A 25,919-nucleotide genomic window follows, 5' to 3' on the forward strand; every position below is an offset into this window, starting at 1 on the left:
CATGGTGAAACCCCATCTCTACTAAAAAATACAAAAAACTAGCTGGGCAACGTGGCGGGCGCCTGTAGTCCCAGCTGCTTGGGAGGCTGAGGCAGGAGAATGGCGTAAACCCAGGAGGCGGAGCTTGCAGTGAGCTGAGACCCGGCCACTGCACTCCAGCCTGGGCGGCAGAGCGAGACTCCGTCTCAAAAAAAAAAAAAAAAAAAAAAATTACTTGTAGAGATGAGGTCTCACTATGTTGCCCAGGCTGGTCTCAAATTCCTGGGCTCAAGTGATCCTTCTGTCTTGGCCTCCCAAAATGCTGGGATTACAGGTATGAACCACTGCACCTAACCCAGTAAAGACTTGTGTACACTATGAGCAATTGAAGTTTTGCTTGCCCATGAGATTATACTGAGTGTGACTTTAATGATTATTCCAGGCTCTATAGAAATTCAAAGTGATCTCTTAGACTTCTTTGATCTCTACAGGTACTCATGTTTATATGTTCAGTACTACTAGCTCTGGTTCAGTTTATGGATCATCTCACTCTCTAGTGGGTATTGAACTCTATGCTGTCTGTTGAACATAATACCAACCTTTACATGAAACATACCCTCTATTCAAGATCCACATGTACACGAAAGAGATATGTATGTTGAACAAACATATTCAAATATTTTGGGGGACAGATAAGGGGCTTATATTGTAAAAATACAAACAACTTTAATTTTAAATACTCTTCTTCCTTTTTTTTTTGAGATGGAGTCTTGCTCTGTCACCAGGCTGGAGTGCAGTGGCACAATCTTGGCTCACTGTGACCTCCGCCTCCTGGGTTCAAGCAGTTCTCCTGCCTCAGCCTCCCCAGTAGCTGGGACTACAAACGCGTGCCACCACACCCAGCTAATTTTTTGTATTTTTAGTAGAGACGGGGTTTCACCATGTTGGCCAGGATGGTGTTGATCTCCTGATCTCATGATCCGCCCTCCTCGACTTCCCAAAGTGCTGGGATTACAGGCGTGAGCTACTGTGCCCGGCCAACGCCCTTATTCTTAAAGGGGTATACAACCAGCGTTTCTCTGAGGTTTATTTTTTTCTGCCCATTTCTCCCCATGTAATCCCTAGCTTCATGTCACCCTTTTCCTTTCTTTCTCCACCCTCCATTCCCTCACTGAATATACCAGGAACTCTGATCAATCTTCTTCCTTAAACTGCAGAACAATTCAACTCTTCAATCCCGAATTTAGCTCTAGGCTTCTTTTGCATACCTAAACCTATCAAGATATTCAGCAGAACAAAAGGACTTTCTTAAACAGAATGCACCCCCTTTAGAAGAGAACTCTCCTTATAAGTTAGCAATTTTAAACATTCTTCTTTAAACATTCTAGTGTTCTTGGTTGCACTAAGGATATTAAGGATCATGTTTGGTCAGTGTGCCCTAGAGTAGAAATTGGCAAGAAACCCCCAGCCTGGATGCTCTTGCCACTGTGGATATGATTCTTTTAATTCTGACCTTAGAACTGGATTTTATTGCTATTAAATTTGAAGGCATTCCCTTGTAGTACAGATGCCAGTTATATTAATCTCTTGCTTACGGTCAAACATTCCATTGTACTCAATTAGGGTTCTATCATGTATGACAGAAACACATTTTTTTCTGCCACTTTACATATAAGGTATTTGTCTTTTTTACAAAAGGCAGTACTGTTTGGCCAGGTGCAGTGGCTCATGCCTGTAATCCCGCACTTTGGGAGGCGGAGGAGGGCGAATGATGAGGTGAAGAGTTTAAGACCAGCCTGACCAACATAGTGAAAGCCCGTCTCTACTAAAAATACAAAAAATGAGCTGGATGTAGTGATGGGTGCCTGTAATCCCAGCTACTCAGGAGGCTGAGGCAGGAGAATCACTTGAACCTGGGAGGCGGAGGTTGCAGTGCACCAAGATGGCGCCACTGCACTCCAGCCTGGATAACAGAGTGAGATTCCATCTCAAAAAAAAAGCAGTGCTCTTTATCACAAGAATAATATCAATTTCTTCCTGAAACTCAAGTGGGTCTCAGTAAGAAACTAATTATTATTATGTTGGGGAGATTTTTATTGTAAGGATCAAGAGAATCAAAAAAAGAACAACCAGTTCTCAGGAAGGAGAGAAACTGGAACAGCTCTTGGGGCCTCAGAAGGGGAAACTCACAGATAATCTTAGGGGCTGCCCTTGGGATAACTTGGCACTAACTGCCTTCTGTCTCCATGTGACTCTGCTAGAGATTTTACTTTATAAACATTTTATTTTACTTTATTTATTTGAGACAGGATCTCACTCTGTAGCCCAGTCTGGAGTGCAGTGGCACGATCTTGGCTCACTGCAATCTCTGCCTCCCAGGCTCAGGCAATTCTCCTACCTCAGACTCCCAAGTAGCTGGGATTACAGGCATATGCCACCACGCCTGTCTAATTTTTGTATTTTTAGTAGAGATGGGGTTTTGCCATGTTGCCCAGGCTGGCCTCAAACTCCTCTGAGCTCAGGGGATCCCCTGTTTCAGGTTCCCAAAGTGTGGGGATTACAGGTGTGAGTCACTGCGCCCGGCATTAAAAACATTTTAAATTTAAGTTTTAAACACACAAAAATTGCACAGGTCTTAAGTATACAGCTGAATGAACTTTTACCAGGTGAACACACATATTAACTGGCACCCAGATTAAGACTCAGAACATTGCCCGTGCCCTAGAGTCTTCATGTCATCTACTAGTCATTGCCTCCCACAAGTATTCACTATTCTGACTTCTATCACAAATTTGTTTTGCTCATTTTTGAACTGTATTGCAATGAAACCATACAGTATGCTTCAATGTCTGCCTTCCTTTGCTCAATATTATGCTTGTGCCATTGTCATGCCAGACTCCCACTGACCCCAACAGGGATGGCATCGTGTCTGAGAGGCTGAAGAAGAGACGTGGAGACAGCAACTGAGACATAGGGTTTATTGGAAGAACGTATATACAGGGATGGTCCAGTGGCAGTGGCTGGACAGGAGAACCAATCCCATTTGTAAAAAGCATGCAGTTTTTATAGCACTTTTGCTTAGCACCCTCCATCTAGCAACCTCCACCTAGCAGTTTTCATTTAACCCAAAACAAAGGGCCTCAATCCCATGTACAGCCTGAATTCCAAGGATGGACTAGGGGTTCAGATGTCCTTCATAGATAAGGAGGGAAACTCTGGGTTGACCACTCCTAGGTTCCTTAGCTCAGAACTCTGAACACACATTCCTCTTAGACCATAGGTTCATTCTTAAGGGTATACTTAAATTATTGCTGTCAGGTGCATCTATCATACAGCAATGTATCCTACTGTTGCATACAACAGTAACTTGTTCTGATTGTTATACAGTATTCAACTCTATGAATACTATACCCTTGATAAACATTTGGGTTGTTTCCAATGTGGAGATACTATAAACAAAGCTACATACGAATGTTCTTGCACATGTCTTTTGGGTCACCCATGTTTTCATTCATCAAGAGTGGAATTGCTGGGGGATAAGGTAAGTGCATATTCAGATTTAGTAGTCTATTGCCAAATGGCTTTCCAAAGAGGCTATGCCAATGTACATTCCCAACAGCAGATGATTACTTTCCGTTGTTCCAGATCCTTGCTAACATGTGGTATTGTCATTTTAAAATTTTGTATCCTTTCTGACATGTGAGTAGTGCTATCTCATAGTGTGCATTTCCCTGATGACTAATGATTGAGCACCTTCTCCTCATATGTTCATTGAACAATTAGATATCCTTCTTTGTGAAGTGCCTGTTTAAGTATTTTGCCTGTCTTCTTATTGGGCTGTCTGTCTTTACATTATTGAGTCCTTTATTAGAATTCACACCTAAAATTTAAATTTCCAGAAAGGCTGGGCACGGTGGCTTGCGCCTGTAATCCCAGCATTTTGTGAGGCAGAGGCAGGCAGATCACTTGAGTCCCAGAGTTTGAGAACAGCCTGGGCAACATGGCAAAACTCTGTCTCCACAAAAAATAAAAAAATTAGCCAGGCATGGTGGTGTGTACCCGTAGTACCAGCTACCTAAGAGGTAGGAGGATCACCTGAGCCCAGCAGCCATGATCACACCACTGCACTCCAGCCTGGGTGACAGAATGAGACCCTGTCTCAAAAAAAATGAAAAAAGAAATGTTAAGTTATCCTAAAAAGCTCTCTGGTTCTTAATAATTCTAAAATTGTTTCCCTGCAATATTATTATCAAATAAGAATCAGGAGTAATTTTGGTTAAATTATTCCTGATAAATATGTAACATAAAACATATAAATGTGTTATATAACAGATAAATATGTTTGGTGGAATACAATATACTTATATTCCAACAAATATCATCTAGTATTCTATGTGTTTTATTAAAATCTTACATTAATGTAGTAACAGTATTTTTCATTAACTGATACGGTTTGGCTGCATCTCCACTCAAATCTCGTCTTGAATTGTAGTTCCCATAATCCCCACATGTTGTGGGAGGGACCCTGTGGGAGGTAATTTAATCATGGGGGCAGTTACCCTTATGCTGTTCTCATGATGGTGAGTGAGTTCTCATGACTTCTGATGGTTTTATAAGGGGCTTTTCCACCTTTTGCTCGGCATTTCTCCTTGCTGTTGCCATGTGAAGAAGGACATGTTTCCTTCCTCTTCTGCCATGATTGTAAGTTTCCTGAGGCCTCCCCAGTCCTGTGGAACATTGAATCAATTAAACTTCTTTCCTTTTTAAACTACCCAGGCCAGTTGTGGTGGCTCATGCCTGTAAACCCAGCACTTTGGGAGGTCGAGGCCAGGGATCACCTGAGGTCAGGAGTTTGAGACTAGCCTGGTCAACATGGCGAAACCCCATCTCTACTAAAACTACAAAATTAGCTGGGCATGGTAGTGGGTGCCTGTAATCCCAGCTACTTGGGAGGCTGAGGCAGGAGAATCGCTTCAACCCGGGAGGCAGAGGTTGAAGTGAGCCAAGATCGTGCCACTGTACTCCAGCCTGGGCAACAAGAGCAAAACTCCGTCTCCAAAAAAAAAAAACAAGAAAAGAAAGAAAGAAAACAATTACCCAGTCTCAAGCATGTCCTTATAGCAGCACGAGAATAGACTAATACAATTATCTTATTTCATTGTTTTTAATTAATAGATTATAAGACAAAACATAGATTGAAACAGTATCCTTTTTTTTTTTTTCAGACAGAGTTTCGCTATTTTTGCCCAGACTGGAGTGCAATATGCAACCTCTGCCTCCCGAGTTCAAGCGATTCTCCTGCCTCAGCCTCCCAAGTAGCTGGGATTATAGGCGCCTGCCACCAGGCCCAGCTAATTTTTTGTATTTTTAGTAGAGATGGGGTTTCACCATGTTGGCCAGGATGGTCTCGATCTCTTGATCTCGTGATCCACCCGCCTCGCCTCCCAAGGTGCTGGGATTACAGGCGTGAACCACCATGCCTGGCCAGCACTATTCTTTAAAAAATTAATACATTATAAATAAGGCTAAAGTCATTTTTTATTTTAATTCCCCAAATCCTAGTACCCTCCCCTATGCCAGAAGTAGCCATTGTTAAAAGTTTGATGTGCACAATTCACTACAGTAAATAGTATATACACTGTTCTACAACTTGCTTTTTCCCTTCCACACTTTGTCGTGTTATGCTGTGTTGCTTACTCATCCAATTAATACATTTCAGCAGCTTTAAGGAAAAATACAATATCAATATACCACAATTTATTTAAGCTATTCCCCTATGGATGTCAATTGGGTTGTATATACATTGTTTCATATGACTTTTTCACATAATAGGGAAGACATTTCTACATACAAAACTGATCAAAAAAGTTCAATGTTTAACACAGAGAAAAAAATTACATTTGCGGTCAATACTTTTGTATCTATTCTGCAATAAAAACTTTTATATCCTTTGGCATCACCTAAAACATACAATGAGGGAATGCCCTCTTATTCTAAAATTCTGTGATTCTGTAAGTATTCCCAATAGGATATACCAAGTTGTTTTTTGTTTTCTTATCATACACTGGATAGGTAGTGGGTTTTGTCTGTTTGTTTGAAATAGGCCGGACGCGGTGGCTCACGCCTTGTAATCCCAGCACTTTGGGAGGTCGAGGTAGGCAGATCATGAGGTCAGGAGATCGAGACCACCCTGGCTAACACGGTGAAACCCCGTCCCTATAAAAAAAAATACAGAAAATTAGCCGGCTGCAGTGGCGGGTGCCTGTAGTCCTAGCTATTTGTGGGGCTGAGGCAGGAGAATGGCGCGAACCCGGGAGGCGGAGCTTGCAGTGAGGTGAGATTGCGCCACTGCACTCCAGCCTGGGCGACAGAGCAAGACTCCGTCTCCAAAAAAAAAAGGGAAATAAGGAAAGAAACAGAGTTTCACTTTTGTTGCCTAGGCTAGAGGGCAATGGCTTGATCTCCACTCACTGCAACTTCCACCTCCCGGGTTCAAGCAATTCTCCTGCCTCAGCCTCCTGAGTAGCTGGGATTACAGGCATGTGCCACCATGCCCGGCTAATTTTGTATTCTTAGTAGAGATGGAGTTTCACCATGTTGGACAGGCTGGTCTTGAACTCCTGACCTCAAGTGATTCACCCACCTCGGCTTCCCAAAGTGTTGGGATTACAGGCGTGAGCCACTGTGCCCAGTGACAGATAGTGTTTTAACCTCAAAAATATCTGCCTCAAACTTTGTGCTGCTATAACAGAATATCTTGGGTAATTTTAAGTGGACAGAGATCTGAACTTTTGGGCTAAGTAATCCACCTCAGCCTCCCAAGTAGCTAAGACTACGGGCATGTACCACCATGCCTGGCTAATTAATTTTATTATTATTATTATTATTACTATTTACAGACAGGGTCTTGCTATATTGCCCAAGCTGGTCTCAAACTCCTGGCCCCAAGCAGTCCTCCTGCTTCAACCTCCGAAAGTGCTGGGATTACAGGCATGAGTCACTGCGCCCAGCTGATAATTACCTCTTAAAGAGCCCACCTCTCAACACTGTTGCACTGGGGTTTAAATTTCCAACACATAAATTTTGGGAGACATATTCAAATCACAGCAGAAGTTGTTTTAGTTTTGGCCTCAGAAATGAGTCAGAAGAAAGAGGAAGAATTCAAATGCTACAAATTTATTGTGAAAGTTGCTTGTATTTATCTGCTCTTCAGTCTCTTCAACCAAAAGCTAAACAAGTTTGTACAGGTAGACAGGACCTTTAGCTTAATTTATAAGCGGCTTCCTGCAAAGCCCTCAAGCCATTTTATCACTCATCATCTCTTAAAAACAAAACTGAAATGTTTATTTTTGGTAGAAAAAGTTGGACACCATTTTATCAAATGGTTTAGACATCTGAAGCTGTATGTAACTTAAAACTACTTATTTGCCTCAGAAATATTACATATAAACGAAACTACACACACACATTACATTACCTATAGAATAATATTGAGCACTTCTAATTGCTTGCCAACTTCTCTTCTTGATCTTATAAGGAGATAATCTTATTTTCATTCACACATTTGAGTCATTTTAAATAATAGTGTAGAAACATCGGACCTTTAGTAGGAATCCTTATTTATAATGCTTTTACTCTACATGCTATAATAGAGTGGAAGCAATATCTTAAATGTTTAACTAAAAATCACTTTTATAGGCAGATCCTCTTATTCAGAATTAAGAATAGCTAGTGTATACTTGGGAGGCTGAGGCAGGAGAATCGCTTGAACCCAGAAGGTGGAGGTTGCAATGAGCTGAGATTGCGCCACTACACTCCAGCCTGGGTGACAGAGTAAGACTGACTCTCAAAAAAAAAAAAAAAAGCTAGGGTAAAAGAACCCACAAATAATGTCTTCTCCTAGGGAACCATATAAAGCATTTTGCATTTCAAATTGTTATCTTTCTGTTTTTTTTAATAATTCAGGCAAATATAATTGGACAAATTCTAAATACTACTCATTTTAACTAAAAGCTCAAGTTATTGTAGAACGGCAACACTTCTGTAATATTGATATTTTAACCTCTTTTTCATTTTACCACTCAAAAATTGCTAATAATTAAAATGGAATGTTCTTTGTAAGTTTATTTTATATTTGGGAGCTAAAATAAACAACAGCATTTGCTCAAAGGTCTTAAACTATGGCATACTAATGGTATAAATATGGTTTATCTATTGCAGAATTGAGTCATATGCAATAAGAAACAGCATAAAATCCATAAATAAGATTTTATGACAGAAAAAATCAATGTTACATATGCATTTTTCCCTGTTTCTGGAAAATATAATCTTTCATTTATATAACTGTTGACTGGCTTCTATGTGTCCAATGGGAAGATAAATACAGTTCCTATATTCAAAGAACTCCCAGACTAATTCAGGGAGAGCTACAAGACAATTTAGGTACTGCTGGATTAGGAATCCTAGTTCCTACTATGGAGTAGAAGGGATGCTTCTTCCAGGAGACACAGCAAGGGTCCCACTGTACTGGAAGCTATGATCACCACTTGGTCATTTTTGAGTTTCTCATGTTAGTGGACCAATAGACAAACATAGTAATTACCATATTGGCAGGGAGGTATAGGAGCTATGGTTCAGTTACACAAGAAAGACAAGAAAGCGTATGTTTGGAACTCAGGGGATTCACTGGGGCATATTTTAGTATTTGCATGTCCAATGACAACTCTAAATGGGCAATTACTAGAACCATGACCCAATAAGTTTAACACAACTGACAAATCATACCTCTTGGGGAGGAAAATCTGAGTCACCACCAGGCAATAACCTAGATTTGCTGAAGTACTGGCCAAGAATGGGAAATTTGAGAGTGATTGGTATAGGAGAGAGATAACGCATATCATTTATGACCCTGAGACCAGTTACACAGTAGATGCTGAGCTTATCCTAGAAACCCTTGTCTATCAAGCACTTTGGAGAGGTAAAAACTGGACACACCTCGAGGACTCTGTGGCAGAACGGACTAAGTTTGGCGCAGATCTGCACGTGTATTAGATTCCTCTTGCACTCTGACTCATATCCTCTCAACTAACCTTTACTCCAGTCCTTGCTGCAGCAACCAAAGATGTAAAGATGTAACCAGACAGCAACTCATTTTAGTTGTTTAACGTATATTTCACTTTCCGCCCCCACGCCTCACTGCCACTGCTGTTGGACATACCTGTAGGAGTCAATTCAGCCATTCTATACACAAGAAAATCTGCAAATATTAACGTCCTATGAAATAACCCCTGTCCAATGGGGAATGGAAACTAATGAATAAATACTCCCTTCTTGGTAGAACAATTCTGAGGTACATTCTATATGGCTCCTGAAGGATCCTTAGTGATATCGAGCCCAAATCAGGTTAATCATGTAAAGGGAACTAAAAAATCTTAAAAAATCACTGCATGGGTTTTATGCCGTTCCTTGTTTTACTCTTTTCAGTTCCTCACTCATGTTTCCTAGGCTCAGTCATGTTCCGATAAATGTTTAATAGCTGCCTCTCCAGGAAAAAAAAATTATTTTGGTTTGTAGCGTTTATCTATTTCTGTGGTATAAATACACCATAATTTCAAGCTACCATCACCAAATCTGCAGTTGGATAGAGGTATACACAATTGTACCTTGGATGCCAGTATGAGTTGAGTCCAGCACACTACTGCTTGGGAGTGGGTCTCAAAAAAAATTACTGCATGCAAACATTCGTCTCAGAAGATATAGGGTGAGACAAAAAAGACAAAAAGCTACCTTTCTGGGCCAATTACCAGACAATCATGGGTGTACTGACATTAGCCATGGATACCAATAAGATGAGAAAAACATTCTTAGGTAGAAGAGGAAAGAATTTCAATTGTATAACAAATTGGTGATAGGAAAAAGTTGTAGGAATGGGCAGGGTGTATGAATTTTAGGATACTCAGAGGTTTCTAGCCTTTGCAACTAGATAGACAATAATGCTATTTCCAGAGACACAGAATATAGGATGATGATGATTTCATTTTGAAATCTATTTAGTTTGAGATTTTTTTCATGATACCAAGGCAGAGATAGTTAGTGGGAAATACAGGTCTGAAGCTTAGGTAAGAGATAAGGGTGTGGAAGCTATAGCAAGGTATTGTGAAATTTTATTGTTGATAACTACTTATATTCCTGGAATGTCCTGCTGCCCTTCCTCTGGCTCCAATCAGACAGCAGTGAGGCTTTCTGATTACTGCCCTCAGGCTAGAACTGTTACTACAGAAATGAAAAGAGAAAGATGAGTCAATGCTCAGTTTGTAAGTTTTAAAATAGAGCTTTGAAACTCCTGGTAGAAAAAATATGTTGACGCTGGCTATGGTGGTGCATGCCTGTAGTCCCAGCACTTTAGGAGGCCAAGGCGGGCAGATTACTTGAGGCCAGGTGTTCAAAACCAGCCTGGCCAACGTGGTGAAACCCTGTCTCTACTAAAAATACAAAAATTAGCCAGGCATGGTGGCGCATGCCAGTAATCCCAGCTACTCAGGAGACTGAGGCAAGAGAGTCACTTGAACACAGGAGACAGAGGTTACAGTGAGCCAAGATCACATCACTGCACTCCAAGGCTGGGATTACAGGCGTGAGCCACCACACCCAGCCGTAATAAATCTCTTTATATATCTACATCCTATTGGTTCTGTTTCTCTAGGGAACCATAACACAGTGTCTTTAATCTGTCAGTCTGGAACAGTTCCTCCAACTTTCTTGACTTCGATGTCCTTGACACTTTTGAAGATTACAGGGCAGATATTTTGTAGTACATTCCTTAAATTGGATTCGTTTTCTCGTGATTAGATCCAAGTTATGGAGGAAAAGCAATGGGTTGCAAGATTTTGATTTGTCAAATGTTTACTTTGATCATTTGATTAAGGTGGTATCTTTCAGTCTTTTCCTCTATGTAACTAAGTACTTTGTGGAAACATACGCTGAACCCTGTAAAAATCTCACTTGTTATTGAACTTTGAATGTACTCATTTGTTATAATTTATATCTGTAATGAACTCATGGTACCAGAATTATTCATTGGATTATAATCTGTTGCTATCATAATGTATTTTAGTGCTCACATTAGACCATCTTTGGCCAGTGGGAGTTTTTTTTCAGGTTGGTTCCTGTGTCCTTTTAATCTGTCTCCATCATTACTTTCATTATTTTCTGGGATAACAAGATGTTTCAGGCTCAACTTTTATTTGCCTTGTCCTAGTCCTGGAATCAGCCATTTTTTCAAGGAGCCCTGGTTTCTTTTAGTAAAAAATTTAAAATATGGATGCAAGATATGCTCACTGCTTTTGTGGTGTCATTGTTCCCAGGCCCTCTTAGAGTACAAACGCAGAAAATATTTGTGTGTGTGTGTTTTTGTGTGTGTGTGCACCAGAGGTTTACATCTACATTTATTTATATACTATATATATGTTAAAAACTTTGAGTTCATATCACGGCCACCAATTTCATTATAACAATACAAGACCCATTCAACTTTTCTCTTTCCATTCTTGTAACTCCCTTCTTTAACAGTGAAGAATGTGGTTCTCATTATCATTCATATATTCACTTACTGGATCACTTGTCTCCACAAGTAACTAATTTCCCATTTCTGCCATCACCAGTCCACCAAGCAAACCCTTCCTTGAACACACTTGGGTCCCAGTGCCTTGCACGTGGCCGTCTCTCTCACTACCTCCCACCCCTTGTGGGGTGAGGAGGGCATTTTAAAAGATGATCATGATACCTGAACTCTCTTCTTTACTCCTTCCTCCGCCTTGTTACCTGGAACATGGATGTAATGGCTGAAGCTTGAGCCACTCTCTGGATTATGAGGATAAGGGTCACACCTACAACATCAGAGCAGGGAGCTGTAAAGTGACTGAATTTCTGAAGCTTTGGCAGAGCAAAGTAGCCATATTAACCCTGCCCTGCCCACTGTCTAGACTTTTACATGAGAGCCATACAACAGGAGTCTTTAAATCTTATTAGTTTAGGTAACTAACAGCCTAATGTAATTCTACCTGATAAATATGTCCACAGCTAGAGGCCAGCGGGAACACGGATACATCTACTAATTCCAGGAGGAAGTGATGAGAACCTTCATCACCAAGATGAGGGAGCACAACAGCCTGTTAGAAGTTAGAATCCAGCTTAGCAAAAAGATGCTCAGGGAAGACCAATGAATTGATTGGGACTATGTATTCTACCACTGGAGGTAGAAACTTAGTTCATTTCAGAAAATAAAATAGTAACATTTCTTGCACTACTGAGCTCTGGATCTGAGATGGGCTCTATGAAGAGAGTAGCTGAAACTATGGTAATGGCAATGCAATGGATGAGGTCCAGGGAGTTTCCAGAGGAAGAAAAAATAAACCTTAAAAATCTCACAAACATTAGCTATTAGAAAGGAAGCAGCCAGCAGATATTAAGAGTAAGAGAGAATTAAAGGAGAACTTCTGAACAAGACTTTTTTATATCCCTTAGCGAATTACCAACATTAAAGTGCATTTCACATCGTTACCTTTCATATTGTTACATTCCACATCAAATTTTGATCCCAAGTGGTGATATTTTAAAAACTGGAAACATCTTCTGCATCGCAGTGAAATCTATAGGCAGAGTTAAAGAGGGTTAGGTTACTAAAAAATACAAAAAAACTAGCCGGGCGAGGTGGCGGGTGCCTGTAGTCCCAGCTATTTGGGAGGCTGAGGCAGGAGAATGGCATAAACCCGGGAGGCGGAGCTTGCAGTGAGCTGAGATCCCGCCAGTTAGGTTACTAAAAAATACAAAAAAACTAGCCGGGCGAGGTGGCGGGTGCCTGTAGTCCCAGCTACTTGGGAGGCTGAGGCAGGAGAATGGCATAAACCCGGGAGGCGGAGCTTGCAGTGAGCTGAGATCCCGCCACTGCACTCCAGCCTGAGCGACAGAGCGAGACTCCGTCTCAAAAAAAAAAAAAAAAAAGAGGGTTAGGTACACAGACTACTAAAAAGTCTAGACCACGTTTACTGGTTCTTGCTTCTTAATCAGTTTGGAGGCTCATGTAAAGGCAGATTTGAAGGGAGAAAAGACTCAAGAACAAGAGATAGAAGGGGTCATGCTATTGGAGGGTGCTAGAATTGCCTGCGTTTTGAGTTAGGATGATCCCTAGCACAGGTAGCAGGCACAGCATAAATTGTTATGCACCATATCACATTTTTCACACGTGCCTCTCACATGGTTATACACATACTCAAACCAAATCAACATGAACCTAACTGAAGGCAGTCTCGGTGGACAAAAGACCTTCACGGGAGTTCTGCGCAGTTGAGTGATATGTAGAGGAGTTCTTCATTCTAAACAGCTTTCTCAATGGTGGTTGGTTATTGGACCACCAGCTGATATCACCATCTCTATTTGAGCTTCGTTAATTTTAAGGTGTCCCTCCTAGCTGTTGACTGGGATATAATAATTACTCTAGTTCATCTTGTATTGGTAGCTGCCTGTTTAATTCTTCATGATTTCATATTCAGAAAGACAGAGTAAGAAATCATGAGTCAAATCCGCGGTCTTCGGAAGTATCACTAATATCTATTGGCTACATCAAATGGCCAATTTGCTTTACTTTATAATCCCTTGGGGATTTATTGAATTTTTTTTTTAATTACCAGTTTTAGGCTGTGTATACTTCTCATATATTCATTAAATGTTAGTAGCAGTAACGGAAGCTGTTCTTACATGTTTGTAACTGTGCCCTGAAATGACACTGAATTAACTTAAATTCAAATGACTTAACTGACTTAAAATTAAACATAAAAATGTATATCATGAGAGATGAGGGAAATATTCGCAAAACAGAAGGGCACACAATATTTTCAGATTATTTTATTCTAAACCCACACATCCCACATATACGTGACAGCTTAAAAAACAAATTAATGCTCTCATGGCTTTTTAGATTTAAGTCAGCCAACAATTCCTGACCATTCTGTAACTTTGTAGTCATGTTCGATTAAGTGCCATCTCTTTCTCCCAATACAGAGGAAATCCGAACTGTGTATTAACAGAATTTTTATACATATTATATGAATGAAATGGATCCTACCAAACATAAAGTACGACAATTGAGACAGAGTCTTGTTCTGTCACCCAGGTTGGAGTGCAATGACGCAATCTCGGCTCACTGTAACCTCCTCCTTCCAAGCTCAAGCGATTCCCTTGCCTCAGCCTCCCAGGCAGCTGGGACTCCGGGCGACCGCCACCACGCCCAGCTAATTTTTGTGTTTTTAGTAGAGACAGGGTTTTACTATGTTGGCCAGGTTGGGCTTGAACTCCTGACCTAAAGTGATTCACTCCCTTTGGTCTCCCAAAGTGCTGGGGTTACAGGCGTGAGCCATCGTGCCCGGCCAAGTACGACAAAAATCTTATGTAACAAACCAGTAATATGGGCTATAGCCCTGTTTCCATGTAGCATCTTAAACTGTTAAAAACAAATCAGAATTATTCTGAAATCACTGAGGAAAATAAAAATTCGATTTTGAGATTGTAGAATTTTGCAAATGTCTGCAACTGTATAAAAACAACATGATATAAATTGTGGCCTGGGTGTTTATAATTCTCCCCAGACTCTATATGGATGCCTTATTTGGTGGAGGTCTTCCTGTAATTATGGATCTATAAAGCCCATCAGACAGGAATATTAAAAAGCATGATTATTCCATAACCTTATTCCACAGGAGTTATTCTACAGGAGGTCCTAGTTCATTTTACTTTTCCCTCTTCTTCACTGCCTTCCGGTGCTGCTGCGGGTCAATGCACAGCTAAAGCAGGTTTAGAGGGTCAGCCTGGAGGTTGGATGTTACTGGTGGGCTTTAAAGATGGACAGACTATAGGACAGCAAATAGCCTAGGAATTGGCAGTGTTCACAAATCTTAGGGAGAGAATTTCAGAGTCCGAGACTGCTGCGATCCCTCCAGGCCTCCCCATTTGCTGTCACGCTCAGGCTTTCCCTGGCGGTCCCAAGGTCCAGCTTCTTATTGGAATGATAGCCTTAACCGACAAGAAAGCGCTATAATTTTCAGTTTGGGATTTAAGCGGGGATTAAGCTCACGGATTCCCAGGCGTCTAGTCAGAGGGCGAACTCTGGGTCGGATCTTAGCGAGACTTGTTGCTGAGGAACACTGCAGCTTGGCTTCCCGGCTCCTCGGCGAGCCCGTCAACCACTCACCTCCCGGGGAAGGGACCGAGGGCGCGCCCCGCCACGCGCGCTCCCCACGCCCTGGTCCCCGCCGCGCGCGCTCCTCCCACCCGAGCCCCGCCGCTCGCCCTCCCCACTCCCCGAGGCCGGCCACGCGCGCCCCCGTTCAGCCCCAGGAGCGCGCCCCGCCGGCCTTTTCCCGCAGCGCTGCCGGGTGCCGCTAGCGCCCGCTCGCCGGGGGAGGCGCTGCTGTCGCTGGGGGAGCGCCTCCTCCTCTTCCTCCAACTCTTCCCCGCCTCCTCCCGCTTCTCCTCCTCCTCCTCCTCCACAGTTGTCTGCCCTGGGCGGGGGCGAGCGTGTCCGGTTTGTTGGAAGCGTTCGGAAATGGCAACTTGCGCGGTGGAGGTGTTCGGGCTCCTGGAGGACGAGGTGCGGGGACCGCGGGGCTGCGGGGCGGGCTTCCCTTCGGGTTATTCAGCAGCCGGACATGGGGAGGTAGTGGCGGCGGCCACGACCGGAGGCTCCCCTGTCAGCCCCTCCTCCCTCGGCGCGAGCCCGGGGAGCGCGCGAGGCGCCGCGGGGACTGTGGGGGCGGCTGGGAGCGCGGGCGCTGGGGGCTCGCTGGACGGAGCAAGTTTGTCGGGTCCATACCGGCTCCTTCCCGGAGCGGCCGCCGCCTTCCTTGTCAGTTTCCTTCAGGAAGTGTTGAGGAGGGGGCTAGGCGGCCGGGGGGGGACGCACATCACCGCGCCACCCCTTTCCTGCCACCCCCGCCGGGTGTGCGGAGCTCGCAGGCGTGGGGAGACGGTCGCAGCATCCGTGTTGTTGATTTGCTTGCTTTGGCGGAGGCCGGGCCGACTTAACTTTACAGACTGCGGTCTGAAGAGTTCCAAGTGAATTGTCATTCGCTCGTTTGGTTTTTTTATCCTTTATCTGAAATCCTTTTTAATCCCCTAACTAGAGACAGGGATGGAAGAGCAGGAACATAAATTTTCCTCCTCCTCTTTAGCAACAAGTGCCTAGTGTGAGAAGTTCATGCTTTTTTTCACCGGTCATCGTTGATGTTAAAAAGTAAAGCCAAAAAAATGTAAATACTTTATAAAGAAGTTACCATATCTGTTCCCTTTGAAAACTAGATTAAGCTCTGGGATTTGAAGAAGGCAAAGGTGTCTCTTTTCAGCTAAATAACTAATGCTGATTATGCCTATGCTTATTAAAAATATTGTAAGACCATTTGGAAAGGTTGTTCCGTCGTAAATGATATGTGGCTTCTGTGTGGTCTTGGAGATTGTCTCAAAAATGCAAATAGGTGGGAGATGAAAAGGCTATATATAGTCTAACAGTGACTGGTTCCGGGTGAAAAAAATCAAATTTTTTGCCTTCTTGTTGGCTGATTAAGCGCCACATGTACCTGTTATCAAGATGAGACCCAATTAACTGAAAATCCATCAACCTAATTTATACTGCTTGCTTAAGTATTGTAATACTTAAGTTGTATAGTTCCTTCTCTTAGTAACTTGGTGTCGTCAAACGTTTTACACTTCTCTTGAGAGTTCTTTGTTTATAAAGGGTGGGCAATTTGTTAATGCAGGCAAGTTATTTCAGGGTATTTTGAGAATGCTTACGTGATGTGATTAGAATTTAATTTCCTAGTTATTGCTGCCAGAAGAGAAACAAAGTGATGATGGACAAATGATGGCGGCTCATAGTTCCCTCAGAAACAACAGTTAATGTGTTATAGCTAAAGATAACATTCTAGCTAATGGCCCCTTTATTCTGTAGAGGAGATCAGAAGATAATACAGCACTTCACTTATGGTCGCTTTCTTATCAGTCAGATTTCCCTGCTTGTTACATAGATTGCCCAGTGCAGATAACTTCAAGCCGATGTCCAACCCAATCAGGCTGGCCTTGGACTTTCTTTCTGTGCTATATTCACAGGTAGGCCTTACTAATTGCAGATTTCTCATCTCCCCGCCTTCCAACAGAGCCAGTTGATCTTAGAGAAAATAGTGCCAAAGGTATCATTCACCATCTGTTTTCTCCCTCTTGGTACACGATCAGTGTTTTTAATTATCTACTTTAGTAATTTCTCTGTTTTCAATCATTACCCCTCTGCCCAGTTGAAATAAAACTAACTGTGGCAGTTAGTGGGTGGTCTGTAAGGAACTGGGGCTAAAGGCCAGAAACTCCACCCTTTGAAATGTGGATTTCCTGAACTTGCTGAAGGATTTGTACATCTAGGAAGTTTCGTGGCATGGGTCCTATCCCATGCACATTCTGGGAGTTCTAGCGCTCAGTTCCATGACTCTAATTTGTTTCTATCCCCACTCTATTTTGTCCACATTGAGGAAGGGAGTGAGATAGGAAGATAAGAGACGTGATGATGAAGAATTTTCCACTTCTTCCATTGTAATTGGATTATTCATTCAACAGACATTCATTTACTGTTTCCTCTCTACCATGCATTGTGCTAGGCACCAGGGATAGAGAGGGAAAAAAGATAGTGTCAGCCACGAACTGAGGGAAAGATAAAAGTCACTTTTTTTCTTGTGGAGGTTACCGTCTCTTCACTATCATTTGCCATTTATTTTCTGGTCTATCACAAAAGTAAAAGAAGGATTGGAACCACACTCCCACCCTCCCCCCACCACACACATGCACCCCTTTTGTTAAAGGAAGAAAGCGTTGCAACTCTGTCACTTCTAAAACTCACGGGCTGGTCTGGGAATAGGCAGCCCTCTGCTGTTGATTAAAAGTAAAGTGTGTTTTCATTACAACAAAAGGAGAGGATTCTTATTTTAAATTTGAAACTAAAACAGGGAGAAAAATAATTTGAAATGGGATAGAAAATAGTGAAAGAATTGTAATTTAATCAGTATGTAGTGAATAGTCCCTGAGTCACAGTGTCTATCAGCACTGAAGTATGCTAAAATGTAGATCATAACACCTCTCACTTTTCAGTGAGTTTTAACTCTTCTTCCACATATAAGTGGCTTATAGTAAGAGATCGCCCTGGCTGCACGTGCAGAATTTTGCCATTAAAGTGTTAACAAACCAAGGAGGAAGCGTAATAATTTATACCAGATTTGCTCTGACAGTCACTTGAGATTAACGGTAGGGAATAACACGCAGTGATCTTTAGTGGAGAGCAGTGTGGTAGATGCGGGGACTAGAATTCAGCATCTCTTCCCATTTCCTTCCCATGCACCTCCCAGTGATGTGGAGGTGGGAAAACTAAACACTGTTTCCCACACTCCCTTGAAATTAATGGTCTGGATCCAAAATAGGCTTCCCAGTTAAGTGCACTTACTTGAGATTTGGGGAGTGGAAATGAGGTGGAGCATATTGTTTTGTTTCTTTGGCTTTTTCTGCTGATAAGCACAGTCATGTAAACATCGAATTTTTCTGCAAAAGTATTCCAGTATCTGGTAACTTGCTTTGTATATATTGATAAGAAGTCACAGAAATAGTGGTAGTGGTGGCTTCCAGACATCAAGATTGGTTGTATTCTTGAAGTCATCAGTTCTGGTGATGGCTCCTGATCATCTACCTTTCTGATTGGGGCAGAGGTAGTAGCTTCCAGAGTGGGTCGGTTCTGCCCTGTTTCTGATCTTCTAAGAACTGCAGCCCCCAACTATTTTGGCACCGGGGACCGGTTTCATGGAAGATAGCTTTTCCATGGACCGGGGATGAGGTCTAGTGGTTTCAGGATGATTCAAGCGCATTACATGTGTTGTGCACTCTACTTCTATTATTATTACACTGTAATATATAATGAAATAATTATACAACTCACCATAATGTAGAATCAGTGGGAGCCCTGAGCTTGTTTTCCTGCAACTAGATGGTCCCATGTGTGGGTGACGGTAATGGGGGACAGGGAGATAGTGACAAATCATCAGGCATTAGATTCTTATAAGGGGCACACAACCTAGATCCTTTGCATGGACAGTTCACAGTAGGGTTCATGCTCCTATGAGACTCTAATGCTGCTGCTGATCTGACAGGCAGCGGAGCTCAGGAGGTAGTGTGATCGATGAGGAGTGGCTGTAAATACAGATGAAGCTTTGCTCACTGGCCTGCCACTTACCTCCTGCTGTGTGGCCAGTTCCTAAGGTTGGGGACCCCTCCTCTAGAAGTCCAGCCTAGCATCTACTCTTCCAGCGCTTCCAAAGATTTTGTAAGCATCTAATCCCCTGTATTAGCTTCTTCTTAAAACATCGAGAATGATTTCTGTTTCCTATAATAAAGCCTGACTGAAGCAAGGAAAAGAAGGAAGGAAATAAAGAGGAAAGAGTTTAGAGTCTCCTCTGCCGGTATGGAGAGTGCAGTTTGCACATACAGAATAACAGATGCCCCTGGTGGTAGCAGCCACAACAATGCATAAGCAACAGAGTAACTAAGAATGGCATATTCTGATACTTCTGGACCCACTAAGGCTGAGCAGAAACTGACTCTCACTCAGTGTAGGAACAAACTTCCCAAACCGTTATGTACTACATGCAAAGGAGGAGAAGCATAGTTTAAGCAGCAGCTATATTAGTAATCTCTCCCAATCTTTCATGTATTTTTTTTTGCCATTAGTGCTTTTTTGCAACTCTTTAATTCCGGGATCATTATAAAGTCTTTTTCATGGACCCAAGGACCAAAGAAGTGAATAAATATAGTATATTTTTAAAATAATTTATTTATTTACTTTTGAGACGGGGTCTTGCTCTGTCACCCAGGCTGGAGTCAATGGCATGATCTCAGCTCACTGCACCCTCTGCCTCCCAGGTTCAAGCGATTCTCCTGCCTCAGCCTCCTGGGTAGCTGGGGTTACAGGCATGTGCCGCCACACCCAGCTAATTTTTGTATTTTTTAGGAGAGTCAGGGTTTCACCATGTTGGCCAGGCTGGTCTCGAACTCCTAACCTCAGATGATCCACCTGCCTCGGCCTCCCAAAGTGCTGGGATTACAGGCGTGAGGCACCACGCCCATCCTATTTTAAAATTATTTTAAACCATCAGAAATGTTGAAAGTACAACACAAAGAGCTCCAGTATCCTTTTCATGCAGATTCTGCAACCATTAACCTTTTCTCTGCAATTGTTCCATCACCTTTTTTTGCCATTTTATTTAATCTTTTTCTGAACCACTTGAGAGCAAGCTGCAAACACAATGCCCCATCATCTTTAGATACTCTAGTGTGTATTTTTCTAAAACAAGAATACGTTTTGCATAACAACCATACACCCCTCCAACCTAGGGAATGGACACTGATACAACAATGCCATTCAATCCACAGATACCATCCACTTTTTGATAAATGTTCTAATAATTTCTCTTTTTCCTTTTCTGGTCTAAGAACCTATCTAGGAACATATATTGCATTTACTTGGCATGTCTTTGCAGTCTCTTCTAATCTGTAACATTTCCTCAGTTTTTCTTATCCCAGACAATTTTAAGAAGGACAGGCCTTACATTCTATGATGTTTCTCATTTTGGATTTGTTTCATTTTTCTTGATGACCATGTTCAGGTCACACTCTCTTGGCAGGAATCACAGAAATGATGCTGTGTTCTTCCCATGCATCACACCAGGGGACACATGATGATGACTTGTCCCAACACTGTCAGTAATAACCTTAATCACTTGGTCACCTTGACGTCTGCCAGGGTTATTCTCTGTAATATCACCCTTTTTCTCTTTATAATTGATAGTATTTTCGGGGGACATATTGTAAGATTATGCCAATATCCTATTTCTCATCAAGTCTTCATCCTCAGTTTTAGCATCCATTGATGAATTCTATCTGAACCAAACACCACTATTTTGTTTTATTTCTATCTCTATTAGTTAGCATTCTATGTAAGAAGAGCTTTCCTTTTCCTGTCGTTTATTTATATCAGCATAGACTTGTAAAATCCCACTTTATTCAACAGGTTGTAATCAGTTACTGTCATTAAATATTTTATTGCTCATACTGTCCCAGTTTGTCCAGTGGCAGCCCTTTCAGGGAGGTTCCTAAGTCTTTGTAACAAGTCCCCATCATTCTTTGAACGATTTCTGGCAGAAGTTGTTCCAGGCTTCTCTTGTATTTTGCTTGGCTCAGCTATCTGTAGTCAGCCATTTTCCTAGGAGCGCTGGTCCTATTTAGTATAAAATGGTTTTTACATGCTACAATTTGGGTGCTTGGTGTGCTCATTGTTACTGCAATATACTCTTGGGCCATCTCAGTGAACAGAGTTAAGCATATGCATGTGTGTTTGTGTATGTGTACTATACACACATAAGTATGCACAAAGATCTATAGCTATTTCTATATCAATCTGTAAATACATATACTTAAAAATCATGAATTCGTACTGATTTTTTCCAATTCAAATCTAACAGCTGAGTTCCGTTATAGCCATAAGTACCTTTTCTAACAGTGACAAAATTTGACTTTTATTATCCTTAATATAGTTATTTGTTCATTTAATGATGTGTTCAGTGTAACTAACTTCCTGACCACGCAGACATCTCCTCTGCCACTTCAGCTCTTCACATCCTTGGATGCTAGTGGGAATATTGCTATTCTCTATGCAACATCCCTATGCAATGCTCTCCTCCCCTCCTCAGTACCCTTGCCAGTGGGCACCCTTCTGATACATCTCGGTATGGCACCTCCCTCCTCCCCTCAGTGCTCCATGCTGGCGAGCATGCCAACCATGCACCTCTGTGAAATTCCCCCTCACCCCACAGACATTTTCTGTAGTGGCCTGTGGTTGACTGCTCTGCACCAGGAACAGAAGAGGAGAAGGAACTATAATTTCTTTTATAGGTAATTAGGAATTCATATATCACATAGGAATACAATCTTTGAGTTGGAAGAGACCTTGTAAATAAATCATTTAGGGTAAGCAGGGGTATAGAAAATGGGATTCTTTTGGGTTGGAATTCTGGCCCTGTTACTTACTTGGTGAATCTTGCATAATTATTTCACATCAGTCAGAGCAGAGTGTTTAAGTGTGCTGATTCTCCCCATCCCCTTGCTGTCTCAGAAATATTCTACAGCATTTGGAGACATGCCGAAACCAGTTGAACACAACTACTTCTCAGTCTATCATGGTTATCTACTCCAGCACTGAATCTTTAAGGCAGATTGCTGATTTGAATTGCTAAACCTGTTGTTCTGCTGAATTCTGTGGCAATTGATGTTACTCCTTTACAACTTCTGTTTCTTCTGGCCTCCTTGCCAATCTTATCAAAGTTTTAAGAGGATAAATGAATGGGGAGCAGGTAGGAGAAGTCTGGAGATAAATGCAGGGAGAAAGGCATAGCATAAACAGATAAGCATTTTGATAAAACTTTTCTGAAAGTTGAGTACATATTTCTGTAGCCCATTGTTATAACTCATGGCTGGACTCAAATGTCTGGCTTCGACTCATGTGAGACATGTTGGGGCAATAAAGAGAGTAATATGAACAATCATGGCCGTGAATAAAGATGCTTTAGGCCGGGCGCAGTGGCTCAAGCCTGTAATCCCAGCACTTTGGGAGGCCGAGATGGGCGGATCACGAGGTCAGGAGATCGAGACCATCCTGGCTAACACGGTGAAACCCCGTCTCTACTAAAAATACAAAAAACTAGCCGGGCGAGGTGGGCCTGTAGTCCCAGCTACTCCGGAGGCTGAGGCAGGAGAATGGTGTAAACCCGGGAGGCGGAGCTTGCAGTGAGCTGAGATCCGGCCACTGCACTCCAGCCTGGGAGACAGAGCCAGACTCCGTCTCAAAAAAAAAAAAAAAAAAAAGACGCTTTAGTGAAAGTATTCTCCTATGGGAGAAAGAGTCAACCTAAATAAATAACATATGCCGGGCACCAGGTTAGATTTTCTCATACTTTAACTGTAATCATCACAACATTATTGCAAAAGTAGGAAGTACTATTCCCATTTTAGAGATAAGGAATATGAGATTCTACTTTCTTCAAGAACCTTCTCCCAGTAGGTAGCGGATCTGGGATTGAAACACAAATCTCTTTCATAACAAACACTTGGTCCTTCCACTTTCCTGCTACTAATACACAAATAAAATAATTTAAAAGAAGAGACTTTTTCTCAGGAAGATGATGAATGTGAATGGAATGTGTGCAAAATTAACTTGTAATTGTTATGCTCTCATTTCCACATCTTCTGTCTTTTCTTGTTAAAGCCTATAGGTGGACCTCTGAAGTACTTGATTTCTGTATTTGCTTAACAGATATTTGATGAACACTATGTATCAGGCATGTAGGTCAAGGCATGAGGTATAATGATATACAATAGACTTTACCAACTTTATAGCCGAGAGGGAGAGAGAAACATTAAATAAATTATCACAAGTCAATGTTTTACGAGTGTTATTAAGGAAAACAGTGTAAGATGAAATTATATATAACAGGCTGGGTGCACTGGCTCACGCCTGTAATCCCAGCACTTTGGGAGGATGATGCGGGTGGATCACCTGAGGTCAGGAGTTCGAGACCGGCCTGGCCAACATGGTGAAACCCTGCTCTACTAAAAATACAAAAATTAGCCAGGCATGGTGGTGTACACCTGTAGTCTCAGCTACTTGAGAGAATGAGGCAGGAAAATTGCTTGAACCCAGGAGGTGGGGGTTGCAGTAAACTGAGATTATGCCACCGCATGCCAGCCTGGGCAACAGAGCAAGACTGCCTCAAAAAAAAAGAAGTGTATCTAAAAATTAATTAATTTTATATGGTGTGGAGAAGGGAGAAAATATCAGGGAAATTGAAACTAAGGATGAATAGGAGTTAGCAGGTGAAGAGTAGGGCAAAAAGCTTTCCTAGTAAATAGAACCACATGTGCAAAAGATGGGATGGAGACGAACATGAAGGTTGGAGTGCTAAAACAAGAGGGTCAATGTCAGCAGATGAGGCTGGAGAGGACAGCCTGATCAGGCAAGGCCTGGCATGCCATGTTAAGGATTTGGAATCGGATACAAAGTGGAATGGAAATCAAATGCGCACACATACACACACCCCCATTGTCATCATCATTAGCATTATTTTTCATTGTTAATATTTGTTCCTCATATGCTTAACATTTGTTTGCTAGTTATTTCTTTATTCTTGCTGCTTCACCTTTCCATCTGGGATCACTTTTTCTGCCTAAAGTACATCATCTAGAATTTCTGTTTTCTTTTTTTTTTTTGAAGATGGAGTTTCACTCTGTTCACCCAGGCTGGAGTGCAATGGTGCAATCTCAGCTCACTGCAACCTCCACCTCCCGGGTTCAAGGGATTCTCCCCAGTCTGCCTCCAGAGTAGCTGGAATTACAGGTGCCTGCCACCATGCCTTGCTAATTTTTGTATTTTTACCAGAGATGGGATTTCACCATGTTGGCCAGGCTAGTCTCAAATTCCTGACCTCAGGTGATCCACCCGCCTTGGCCTCCCAAAGTGCTGAGATTACAGGTGTGAGCCACCGCACCCGGCCCTAGAATTTCTTTTACTGACTGTTTGTTGGAATTGAACTTTCTCAGTTTTTGTTTTTGTCTGAAAATGTGTAGATTTTGCCTTCTTTTATGGAATGGGCATGGGGAAGAGTAAAATTTACAAAGAGTGAAATGCAGAGATCATAAATGTACAATTTGATGATTTTCAACATGTAGAACCAATGACCCAATTATGATACAGAATATTGTCATCATTCCAGAATGCTCCCTTGGGCCCTCTTCCATTCAATTCTACCCCTCTACTCGCTATAGGCAACCTTTTGTCACCATGGATTACTTTTGCCTGTTCTGGAACTTCATGTAAATGGAATGTACATTATGTACTCTTTTGTGTCTTGATTCTTTTTTTTGAGAGTCATCCATGTTTGTATCAATAGCTCATTCTTTTTCTTGCTTAATAGTATTTCATTGTATGAATATAGCCATTCTCCTTTGATGGACACATTGATTGTTTCTAGCTTTGGGCTATTATGAATAAACCGACGGTGAACATTCATCTACAAATCTTTTCATAAAAGTATATTTTTATTTCTCTTGTGTAAATACCTAGGAATGGAATTTCTGGGTCATAGGGTTATATGTCTTTAACTTTATAAGAAACTGCCCAACAGTCTCCCAACGCAATTGTACCATTTTAATCTCCTATTGGTAATACGTGAAAGTTCTAGTTGCTGCACATTCTTTCAGCAACATTTGAAGTTTCAGCCAAAGCCTTCCTCCTACTCCTGTCTCCCAGCCTTCTCTAGTAACCTACAGGTTATCAGCTCCATGTGTATCCTTCCAGTGATACTTGTGTATAAATAAACAGATATGGTGCTATCACACTTAAAAGTAGTCATAAGATGTAAAGTGATGAGTTTTTCTTTCTTAGAAATTATATAGTATTGATTCAATAAAGCCCAGTATTCTAAATGAGGAATACTTCTATAACCACATTAACGACAGCAGTTTCCTTTCCTACCCCCAAGTTCTCTACCTGTGGTTGTCAACTTTAGTGTCCATCTGAATCATCTGAAGAGTTTGTTAAAATACAGACTACCCCACAGTGTGGGATTCAGTAGGTGAGGGCCTCAACATTTGCATATGTAACAAATTTCCATGTGATGTTCATACTGCTAGTCCATGGAATCCACTTTGAGAACTACTGCTTGCTCCTAAATCGAAGGATTCTGGATATTTCTTCTTTATTATGGCTATTACTGTCAAAAACTCTTGAAGAATTTTGACTCATGCATTTGGGTATCACAGAC

General features: G+C 41.8%; 1 protein-coding gene and 1 long non-coding RNA gene across 2 annotated transcripts in view; one reads left to right on the forward strand and one right to left on the reverse strand.

Annotated features, from left to right (window-relative positions):
• Positions 1–4,551: 4,551 nt before the first annotated feature.
• On the reverse strand, positions 4,552–15,226 carry LOC117070611. Its single transcript, XR_004431979.1, has 3 exons — positions 15,104–15,226; positions 12,539–12,626; positions 4,552–4,706 (listed from the first exon to the last, which is right to left on the reverse strand). It is a non-coding gene; the product is annotated as an uncharacterized LOC117070611 (long non-coding RNA).
• Positions 15,227–15,243: 17 nt separating this feature from the next.
• Positions 15,244–25,919, forward strand: part of NEDD4 (NEDD4 E3 ubiquitin protein ligase) — a 177,920-nt gene continuing 167,244 nt past the window's right edge. The window contains exon 1 of the mRNA XM_033190033.1: positions 15,244–15,619. Coding sequence (XP_033045924.1) covers positions 15,575–15,619 — 45 coding nt within the window. The 5' untranslated portion in view covers positions 15,244–15,574. The remainder of the gene's footprint in view (positions 15,620–25,919) is intronic.

Source organism: Trachypithecus francoisi, unplaced genomic scaffold, assembly GCF_009764315.1.
Source record: "Trachypithecus francoisi isolate TF-2019V2 unplaced genomic scaffold, Tfra_2.0 Lachesis_group3, whole genome shotgun sequence".
In the NCBI taxonomy this organism is placed as follows: domain Eukaryota; kingdom Metazoa; phylum Chordata; class Mammalia; order Primates; family Cercopithecidae; genus Trachypithecus; species Trachypithecus francoisi.